This window comes from Tachysurus vachellii, chromosome 10 (genome assembly GCF_030014155.1).
Source record: "Tachysurus vachellii isolate PV-2020 chromosome 10, HZAU_Pvac_v1, whole genome shotgun sequence".
NCBI classification, from domain to species: Eukaryota; Metazoa; Chordata; class Actinopteri; order Siluriformes; family Bagridae; genus Tachysurus; species Tachysurus vachellii.
The window spans coordinates 15,272,116-15,283,711 of NC_083469.1; the positions used below are offsets into that span (position 1 = coordinate 15,272,116).

Consider the following 11,596-nt stretch of genomic DNA (forward strand, 5'->3'; position numbering starts at 1 on the left):
GTGTGAAGCGGCGGGGATGAGAATCAGCACCTCCAAGTCCGAGGCCATGGTTCTCAACCGGAAAAGGGTGGTTTGCCCCCTTCAGGTTGGTGGGGAGCTCCTGCCTCAGGTGGAGGAGTTTAAGTATCTTGGGGTCTTGTTCACGAGTGAGGGAAGGATGGAGCGGGAGATCGACAGGCGGATCGGTGCATCTTCTGCAGTGATGCGGTCGATGTACCGGTCTGTTGTGGTGAAGAAAGAGCTGAGCCGCAAGGCGAAGCTCTCTATTTACCAGTCGATCTACGTTCCTACCCTCACCTATGGTCATGAGCTTTGGGTCATGACCGAAAGGACAAGATCCCGGATACAGGCGGCTGAAATGAGTTTCCTCCGCAGGGTGGCTGGGCGCTCCCTTAGAGACAAGGTGAGGAGCTCGGTCACCCGGGAGGAGCTCAGAGTAGAGCCGCTGCTCCTCCACATCGAGAGGAGTCAGCTAAGGTGGCTCGGGCATCTGTTTCGGATGCCTCCTGGACGCCTCCCTGGGGAGGTGTTCCGGGCATGTCCAACCGGGAGGAGGCCCCGGGGAAGACCTAGGACACGCTGGAGGGACTATGTCTCTCGGCTGGCCTGGGAACGCCTCAGTATTCCCCCGGAAGAGCTGGAGGAAGTGTCTGGGGAGAAGGAAGTCTGGGCGTCCCTGCTTAGACTGCTGCCCCCGCGACCCGGCCCCGGATAAGCGGTAGAAAATGGATGGATGGATTAAATGACACCTGTAAAATATTAAATGTAAAATATTACTAATGCATAGAGAGTGTGGAGTTAAAAAAGAAATCTACAACCACAGCTTAGTGTGAGCCAAGACAAAGCAGAGTTAACACCCTGAGTTTAACTACCTTTCTATATCAGCATGTCCAGAATGTTTATTCATTTACATTAAGCAGATGGCCTTATCCAGAGCGACTTCCATTTTTATCTCATTTTATACAACTGAGCGTTAAGGGCCTCACTCAGCAGTGGCAGCCTGGTGGACATGGAAATCGAACTCACAACCTTCTTATTGTTAGTCCAGCACTTTAACCACTATGATACTACATCCCCATATTCCTCCTATACCACAGCCAATGATTACTTATTTTATATTTTTTATATAATGCTACTTACGACTGTTTACATATTATTGTAATATTGTGGAATGTCCATGACCCAAGTTAATTGCTGTTATCACATAAGTTATTGCAGGACATTTCCTAACCATTAGCTCTTTTAAAGTTCCAAAATTCAGCTTTTCATATTACTGCAAAACATAAAAGCACAAAGCCATCTGTTCTTCTTCTGCAAATTTTAAATAAATGTCTCCTTCCAGAAAACTTTAACAAAGCAATAAGTCCCATTTTCTTTGCTCAGAAATGTGTTTTTAAAATCTGTTTATTATTAACTTTAGATTCTTGTGGAGCATCCTTTACACAATTCTAAAAATTTTAGCTAACCATTTTCAGAAAATTCAATCAATTTTTGTGAAAACATCTTTCTAAACAATTCCCACAAAAACTGTATATCATACAGGACAACCACTTTATAATAGTATAGCGTGTGGAGCACATGGAAGAAATGTGGCTCCCCAAGGAAAGGTGAAAATATTCAGGAAGGGTGGATGACCTCACTTACAGTTTGCTTTTCAACACTGTGTTTGTTTAACAAAACAGCAAACAATATTCTCAGTAAAGAATATTACCAGAAGTGAATGAGAAGGGTAATAACGGTTATTATAAATAATGTGGTTATGAGTAAGTGAATAAATATTCTTCAAAAGGTGGATGAGTTACTTGACAAATTTTACTATTGAGACAAATAATTTACATAAAACACCACACCATATAATATATTCATATCCAAAAAACAGTGGGTTTTCTATATCTTAATGTATAAACTATAATATATGCTAAGAAGTATTGTTTTATGGTGAAAATATGAGGAAGTGGTGCTATAATAAATCAATGCCTTTAATGCACAGACTGTTTCCTGCCATTGAAATGCTAGTTTAGGCCTGTCTCTCTTTACAAACACAGGATGTGGCCCCTCAGATTTGTGTGCAGCAAATTAGCAGTATAAACAAGTAAAATATGTTTACACAATAGATCATAAATGCAAAATGTGCAACAATTTGTGTATTTTTTACATTTTGTTCTAAAAAAAAACAGCAAACGTTATGACTTATGTGAACCACACCAGCGGACACAATGTGAAGTATTTATGAGCTCCAGTCCACTAATTTGATTTGGATGCTCCAGGATTGCTTATAATTAGTGTAATTTTACTGGGATATTTCACTGTTTGTATTAATTTGCTTGTCTGTGTTCACACATATATTTCCAATTCTGGCAACATTCCCAGTGTAAATGCTACTACAGTGGCCATCAATGTTAATCCATTATTTAATCCATTCCTAATTATTCCATTCCTTGAAGAAGCATTCATTCTAAAAACTAAACCATTTATTAGAACAGTAGATACAATGCTTTTATTATTTATTGGTAAATTAAGCACAAAGAACATTCAAAAACTAGTTCTTATTACTTCTGGAAATGTAGTGTTCACTTAGAAACCTTAAATTTACCAAAAAATTTATTTCCAAACAACTTGATAAACGGTTTCAAACTCATTTGCTTTCCGCATAGAGACCATCTGGAGTCCCAAAAAAGTTTGGCCATGTGGGCAATTGTTTTAACTTCCAGAAAGGAAGTTGCCTTGATAAAAGACAAAAGAAGTGTGTTGCTAAATAGTATTTCCGTTTAGGAATATTCTCTAAACAGGATGAGTCTGTTTGAATAAGGCATTTCACGGCTGAGCTGTTAAAGCGCATAAGGGGCCTACAAACAGTATCTAGTCTGGAACATGAACTGGGTATATATGCTTTAAATCGAAGATGCTCTGCGCCCTGTTAGCGGTCCTCTGCGTTCTGCTGGCTACTGAAAGTGCGCATTGTGCCATCAGCAAGTGCACAGCCAGCGCGTGTTTCAGTCTCCACACAGAAAAGGTAGAGTTTCAAAAAGCCGTCGCCAATTGCTACGACAACGGCGGATACTTGATCACAGTAAGAGACAACAATGATTTGGAAGTTTTGAAGTCACTTCTCGCGTTAGCCGGGAAGCGTTCAGCTCGTGAAAAAGTTTGGATAGGACTGAAGCTTTCTAAAGGGAGCTGTGTGCTCAGTGACGAGGTCCTGCACGGCTTCAGATGGATCTCTGGCGCGCCGGATTCCTCCTATTCCAACTGGAAAAAGGAACCAATGAGCACTTGTACTGAAGAGCGCTGCGTTTCTCTCTCTACTTCAACCAAGGATCTTAAATGGAGCGATGGATCTTGTAAAGCGCACGGACATTATATGTGTGTGTATTATTTTAGGGGCATGTGCAAACCTTTGTTATTTGCAGGACCAGGAGAGGTTAATTACACACTTCCATTTTTAAACGTGCCAATTAAACAAGATGGCGATTTGGATATGTTACCTCATGCAACATACGCTGAGATAGCTTGTGCTTATGACAGTGATATGAAAACTTCTTCGGTATGTGAAGAAAAAGGGGCTCAATTCGTCTGGGAAAAGCCCGGACCATTTTGCGCCTCGGATCTGCGAGATTGCAAGAACAGAAACGGGGGATGTGATCAGCTTTGCTTCGAGGATAAAACCGGAGTGCGTTGTGAATGTAAGAAGGACTATTACCTCGGCGACGATAAAGTAACATGTTTCCTTAAAGACCCCTGCCGCAATTCACCCTGCAAACACAAGTGCACGCCAAATCCGACTGGGTTCGTGTGCACGTGTCTAGACGGCTTTGATCTTTCCGAAGACAACGTCAGCTGCGGTGATGTTGACGAATGTACCCAAGACATTTGTAACGGTCATATATGTCACAATAAACAAGGGGGTTATGAATGTGAATGCAAGAAAGGCTTTAAGGAAGTTAATGGTATGTGCCAGGACATAGACGAATGCGCAGAATCGGTGTGCGCACATCGCGCAAAGTGTCTCAATTCCGAGGGTTCGTTTTCTTGCTACTGCTCTCCTGGCTTTAGAAAGAATGAAGATCAGTGTGTAGATGTGGACGAATGTCTGAGTCGGCCCTGTGAAGGTATATGCAGCAATACGGACGGCAGCTACACGTGTTCTTGTAGCCCAGGCTTCCGCTTAGCTAAGAACGGCATCAGTTGTGTTCCAGACCAAACGCGCGCACGTCATTCTGAAATATTGTTAACTACAAGATTTGATCAGCTGGGAATAACCACCGTCACGCCACGTTTAAACACCGACACAACTGCGGAATCGCATAAAAGCGTGCGCAAAGATGGCTCCATTGTCGGTTCTTGGATATTGGTGTATGCCTTGAGCTCAATAATCCCCTTAGTCCTCCTGATTACACTCACTGTGGTTATTGTTATTCACCGATGGAATCGCTCACGCAAAGACGCTAAGAAGAAAAGCGCCACTGCAGACAGCTACTGCTGGGTATCTTCTGGATACACAAATCACTTAGAAACGCAGAGGAACCGAATCTACTGACAGCGCTAAACTTATTATAATGGACAACATTAGACCAGAAAAAACTTCACTGTTGTTTTGATTTTGCTTTTCATACACACTGTCACTTGTACTTTGAATTCTTTATATATATAATCAATAAGACATTTGATACAAGATATTCTTAATGCCTCAGTGAACTGAATCAGACCAACTCGCCTTTCATGAATAACGCTTTATAACCTGTTATGGCCTAATGACATTGTATGAAGTGCCCCAAAACACATTACAGAAACTTAATATATGTATACAAATGTATGTTTATGCATTTGTTTATACAAATGTATAAACATACTCTCTCTCTCTCTCTCTCTCTCTCTCTCTCTCTCTCTCTCACACACACACACACACACGCACGCACGCACGCACGCACACACAGAAATGACCCCTAGTGGTTCTCTAGGGACCTTTCACAACAGGGAGCCAGTTATCATTTTAATTGAGTTTACTATAAACTAGCCTACCATCCACTTTAATTAAGGCTATAAAGTTACACTCTTACACAATCATTCAGTGGTGTTTGAGCTTACTTAATAGTTCTACCTTAAACTTGTTTTTATACACATTTACTCATTTACAAGGCTTTCTATAGACCTTTTAGGTATTCCCACAGAGTTCCTGATGAATCCTGTGATTAATATAGCTGTAGGTTTTTATTGAATATTATACAGTAGTTAGAAGCTTAACTAGCCAATCACAGTAATTAAATGGGTTTCACATTATACAACTAAAAAACATACTAAATGATTTAAGTCTATGCTTGAACACATTGTAACAAGTTGAGGTTAAATTGTGTTAAGTTCAGCATTCAACAATCTGTAATTGGTCAAAGCAATGTGCTTAATAGTTAATAAATTAATACTGAAACAAATCTGAGCCTTAATAATAAATGGTCTGTGATTTTGTTTTCTGTAGGAGTTCATGTTTTATTTACAGTATATAAACTTTTCACATGTTTATATTAGTGATGAACATTGGAATTGCCACTATAGTTATATCAATTATTCATGAACCATATTCTTTTCACATGTTACAGAATGGCTGTATCACTATTTTCTGTTTTAATGTATGAATATATAAATAGGGCACATGTGTTTTTTGTGTTATTGACCAGTAACAAACTGCCACCAACTAATCTTCATTGCAAAATAAAATCTTTTTTACCTTTGAATTTTAAGGTAGAGTGGTAAAATAATTTAGGTCATTTTTTAAAATATACTTGAGCCAAACAACAATTAAAAGTATAAAAGTAATCAAAATACTGTATCATAAAATGTAAACACTGTTGAGTAGATCTACCCTCATAACCCAAGATTTTTGGAGCAGGGAATAAAATAACAAAATTCAACTCAAAAGCCCGGCACAGTTATTTATGTTATAGGCATCAAAGACACATTGTCTGCACTTCCACATTTCTTTGGTATAAAAAAATTCTTCGTTTGGATTTGCAGCTTCTGGGCAGTGGGTGTTGGTCGTATGACTGTATTCTAACAAGGAAAGGTTGAGCCGCATATGACATGTTGAGGAGGGGTTTCCTTCTTTTTTCAAGGTTTATTAAGGTGCCTAAGGTTCTGTACCTCAGCATTTCGGCTCAGACTTGTGACCAGTCTCTATACAATAAATTTGCTAGAGAATGGATTCCTACAGAGCAGTCATCTCGTTTATTATTTTAATCTCCTTTCATGTGGGACAAACACTACGCTGTGCATACAAAGAAGATGCAAGAACTTGCACATGCATTCATGAAATGCAAGCCACCTTCAGAACAGCCGAAAAGATCTGCATGGAAAATGGAGGTAAATTACTAACCCCATCGAGTAAAAGTATCGACAGCTTACTTTTCAACAAAGATGGACATTTCTGGATTGGAACAGAAGGTAATTGTTTAAGCAGAAGCAGAAATTCTCGAGGTGATTCTGTGACTCTGAACAGAGGAAGCGAAGATGCAGCGTGTTCCTCAAAGTGCATGCTGGTTTCTAGTAACAGGAATTTAACTGAGCGCTCGTGCGAGGAACAAGCTGATGGCTTTATGTGTGACAGCGTTCAGTGGGAAAACTGCTGGGAGAATACACCAACTGAAGTGCAAATTCTGAAAAACGAGGACTGTCTACTTAGTCCCTGTGAACACCAGTGTACTGTGGTTCCTGGTGGTTACATGTGTTCCTGCTTTCTACTTTTCAGGATAACCAGGAAAAATCCTGAACATTGTGAGTACTTATGCGACTCTGAATCCTGCCCACGTTGCCCCAAGTGCAAGTGTCCTAAAGGCTTTCTCAAAGACGAGACACGTTGCACAGATTTAGATGAGTGCACGTCTAATTACCACAACTGTGAACAAAAATGCATGAACACAATTGGAAGTTACAAGTGTTCTTGTGATGAAGGATTCAAGCTGGTAAACAAATCAAAATGTGTTGGTCTTATGTATGAAACTGCCACGTTTGTTACACCTTCTGTAAATTACACGTCAAGTCATGCAACTTTTGCGACTCCAGTGGAGTATATAGGTCTTATACTGTTTATCCTTCTGGCCATATCTGCTGTGGTAGGACTTCTGTATTATTTGAGAAAAAACAAATCTGATTTACTTCTAAAAGACAACGATGCTCCAGATGAAATCACGGTTCAAGAAGCACAGTTACAGCTGTAAAACTTCTTCTTGTATTCAAGACCTGTAATAATTTCTTGTGTGACATTTGATTTTTAGCTAATTTAAATTATGTGTTGAAGTAATATTATTGTTTTATTGTTTTATAATTGTATTATTATATCGGTACCATTTATGAGCTCATATCAGTGTAAACAGTTATTGCTAAAAATGGTGGTAAGATTAAAACTATTTACATACCTATTTATATACAAGATTTCTGTAGTCTGAATGATTCTTCTGTGATAACAAAAATGTGTGGTAATATTTCTGTCATATATTTCTGTCATACTACCAAAGTGCCCAGATATCATATTTGAGTTACAGTAAAACACTCTTTATTGGGAAATGAAGCCAAAGTCACCCATATGAATTAACTATGTTCAAAAGTGGCATATATTATGCGTACTTAATTATCAGACTACTTGGGTATTAAAACAAATTGCAGGAGGATCCAGGATGCCACTGTTATGCCAACAATAATGTGTTTTTATATTAGTAGAACTGTACACAATAAAGACACACATTATATGTATTTCTGTGTACCATTCACTCACTCACTCACTCACTCACTCACTCACTCACTCACTCACTCATTTTCTACCGCTTATCCGAACTATCTCGGGTCATCGGGCATCAAGGCAGGAAACACCCTGGACGGAGTGCCAACCCATCGCAGGGCACACACACACTCTCATTCACTCACGCAATCACACACTACGGACAATTTTCCAGAGATGCCAATCAACCTACCATGCATGTCTTTGGACCGGGGGAGAAAACCAGAGTACCCGGAGGAAACCCGCAAGGCACGGGGAGAACATGCAAACTAGACACACACAAGGCGGAGGCGGGAATCGAACCCCCAACCCTGGAGGTGTGAGGCAAACGTGCTAACCACTAAGCCACCGTGCCCCAGTGTACCATTCAATGTAAGCAATTTAGAAATTTCCCCATATTTTTGCTGTATCAAGGTTTAATTAAACACTCTGGTGGTGACATTATATGAAATCCTGAATTACACCAGACATTGAAGCAAGAAGGGAATAACTGAAACTACTTGCACCACATTCATACCATGACTTCAGTGTGAGATTATCATAACTATTTTAATGTTAGTTAACCTTGTTAAACGAATAATTACTGAAGTTAGTATAAGACTCACTTAAAAAAGCAACCTCGATTTTGTGATTATTCCACATTTTGTTAAATATTGTGGATCTTGTGAAACTGTTACATTGCCTTATGTATTGTGTGTTCTAGTGGTAACAATAGTCAGATACTGGTAGCTGACCTGGAGTAACTAGTCAGGATTTCCGACATTTTTATGTCCCAAGATATGTACACAATTTGAGTCAATCAGTCACTGACTTCAAACCACCACAGATGTTGCTGATCTTCCAGAATTGCATGCTTTAGTGAAGCAGTAAGCTAGCTGACAGGGGTGTCATTTTAGTATGTCTTCCGATTATATTGTTGTATATGAAAAAATGTCATTTTAAAAATAGACTTCAGCAGACATAAAATGTCTGTGTAAAAGTGTAAAAATTCTCACACCAGTCCATAATGAAATGCAAACATTAAAACAAACAAAAGTATGTCTTTACTCTGGAATCAGTCTATTTGTATGCAGTGGCTACCGAACAGTGACTGCGTTCCACTGAGGAAAGACTGAGCCAGAAATGACACAAATACATGTAGGAGGGGTTTCCTTCCTCTGTTGACAATCCTTTAGGCACTAAAGTGCTTGAAGTTGTCCATATCAGCATTTTGGCTCAGACTTGAGACCAGTCTCTATACAATAAGTTTGCTAGAGAATGGATTCCTACAGAGCAGTCATCTCGTTTATTATTTTAATCTCCTTTCATGTGGGACAAACACTACGCTGCGCATATAAAGGAGATGTAAGAACTTGCACATGCATTCATGAAATGCAAGCCACCTTCAGAACAGCCGAAAAGATCTGCATGGAAAATGGAGGTAAATTACTAACCCCATCAAGTAAAAGTATCGACAGCTTACTTTTCAACAAAGATGGACATTTCTGGATTGGAACAGAAGGTAATTGTTTAAGCAGAAGCAGAAATTCTCGAGGTGATTCTGTGACTCTGAACAGAGGAAGCAAAGATGCAGCGTGTTCCTCAAAGTGCATGCTGGTTTCTAGTAACAGGAATTTAACTGAGCGCTCATGCGAGGAACAAGCTGATGGCTTTATGTGTGACAGCGTTCAGTGGGAAAACTGCTGGGAGAATACACCATCCGAAGTGCAAATTCTGAATAACAAAGACTGTCTACTCGGTCCCTGTGAACACCAGTGTAAAAAGGTTCCAGGAGGCCACATGTGTTCCTGTAATCCAAATTTCAGGCCAAAGAGGAAATTTCCTGAACGTTGTGAGTACTACTGCAACTCTGACATCTGCCCACTGCTAAGCAACATGTACGACTGTCCTGAAGGCTTCATCAAAGACGAGACACGTTGCACAGATTTAGATGAGTGCATGTCTAATCACAACAACTGTGAACAAAAATGCATGAACACATTTGGAAGTTACAAATGTTCTTGTGATGAAGGATTCAAGCTGGTAAACAAATCAAAATGTGTTCGTCTTATGAGTAATACTCCAATAACTGGCACGTTTGTTACACCTTCTGTAAATTACACAAGAAATCATGCAGCTTTTGCGACTCCAGTGGAGTATATAGGTCTTATACTGTTTATCCTTCTGGCCATATCTGCTGTGGTAGGACTTCTGTATTATTTGCGAAAAAACAAATCTGATTTACTTCTAAAAGAAAATAAAGCTCCAGACGACATCACGGTTCAAGAAGCACAGTTACAGCTGTAAAACTTCTTGGCTTCATGAACTGTAATTTCTTTTTAGGTGACTATGTTAATATTACTCAATTTAAGTTACATTTGAACGCATGTTCATCATGTAATTTGTATCTTACATTTATGAACTCATATCAATGTAAACATTTACTGCTAAAAATTAAAATCAAATTAAACCTGTTTATACATAAATTCCAGATATTATTAGTCTGAATGATTCTGCAGTAATAACAAAAATGTGTGGTAATATTGCATTTATAATGAAAGGACGTATGATGGACATTGTACCCAGATACCATATTTGAGTAAGAGTAAAAGATACTTTATTGAGAAATATATAAACCTAATATTTACTGATTTTTTGTGTACTTACCTATCAAAAATAATTTAACCTAACTGTGTAAGAGTTCAGGACAGAGGTGGCAATACAACATCCTCCTATACTCTCAGCACCAATGGAGGGGTGCATGAATGCCCCAGCCCATCCGGATATCACTGCCAACCACATTTATCACCCCTAAGGCATTTCCACCTTGATAGTGCCCCATGTTGCACAGAACAAAAAACTAGTTCCACAGACATTTAAATTCAAACTTCAACGGCCACAAAGTGTTATAGTTGTTCATACAGCAAAGAGTGTTCCTAACCCAGATCAAGGAAAAAGCAGAAACAAGAACGTGTGTGAGATTATGTGAGTTTGTGTGTGTGTGTGTGTGTGTGTGTGTGTGTGTGTGTATGTGTGTGTGTGTGCGTGTGTGTGTGTTTGTGTAAAAAGAGAGAGAGAGAGAGAGAGAGAGAGAGAGATGGTCTTATATTTTCATCTTGTGCAAATAAAATTGAATAGATTGCAGAGATTGTTTTGCACCAGGAGGAGTGCTATTTTTTACAGTATAGCTGGAGAAACAGATAATGTTAATATCTAAATTCTAATTTTAATTCGATTTCTTTGCATAGCGCTTTTAACAATTCCCATTGTCTCAAAGTAGCTTTACAGAAGTAGAGAAACAGAAGAGGGAAAAAATATATAATAATAAGAAGAAAAAATAAGAAACAAAATAAATAAATGAATTCATACAATTAAAGTTAATTAATTTAATTTAAGTTAATTAATAAAAAAAAATTAAAATATTAATTTAAAAATCTAATCTAAAAAACTATACATCTATATCTGAATTGTCCATTAACACAACTCATTTTGACTCAAATTTGTCATTAGAAAGGTGTGTGTTTTTATGCCTTTATATTTACTATCTTAAGGGTGGAAGCCAGCGACATAAAATATATATTTAATCTGTAATTAAATGACTTGAGATATCTGACTTACTGACATGTTAATCTGGACTCCAGCATTAATAAACAAAGTTTTTTCCATCAATGTTTTGATAAGTCTATATGCACACATACAATATATGTAATATATGTGCTTAAGCATGCTGTAGGTCTGTTAATAGCTAATAGCCTTGTTAGGAATTTCATTCATTCATTCATTCATCTTCTACCGCTTATCCGAACTACCTCGGGTCACGGGGAGCCTGTGCCTATCTCAGGCGTCATTGGGCAT

At 38.7% G+C, this 11,596-nt stretch overlaps 2 protein-coding genes across 2 annotated transcripts; both read left to right on the top strand.

Annotated features, from left to right (window-relative positions):
* The first annotated feature begins 2,801 nt into the window (after positions 1–2,801).
* LOC132852558 (complement component C1q receptor) lies at positions 2,802–7,737 on the top strand. The gene has a single exon (XM_060879815.1). The coding sequence runs from the start codon at positions 2,903–2,905 to the stop codon at positions 4,535–4,537; it is 1,635 nt and encodes a 544-aa protein (XP_060735798.1). The 5' UTR covers positions 2,802–2,902; the 3' UTR covers positions 4,538–7,737.
* Positions 7,738–8,936: 1,199 nt separating this feature from the next.
* LOC132852083 (signal peptide, CUB and EGF-like domain-containing protein 1) lies at positions 8,937–10,227 on the top strand. Its single transcript, XM_060879111.1, has one exon. The coding sequence runs from the start codon at positions 9,020–9,022 to the stop codon at positions 10,046–10,048; it is 1,029 nt and encodes a 342-aa protein (XP_060735094.1). The 5' UTR covers positions 8,937–9,019; the 3' UTR covers positions 10,049–10,227.
* Positions 10,228–11,596: the final 1,369 nt, after the last annotated feature.

Excerpts from the sequence above, each read along its gene's own strand:
- LOC132852558 (XM_060879815.1), top strand. The coding sequence starts at position 2,903 with ATGCTCTGCGCCCTGTTAGCGGTCCTCTGCGTTCTGCTGGCTACTGAA.
- LOC132852083 (XM_060879111.1), top strand. The coding sequence starts at position 9,020 with ATGGATTCCTACAGAGCAGTCATCTCGTTTATTATTTTAATCTCCTTT.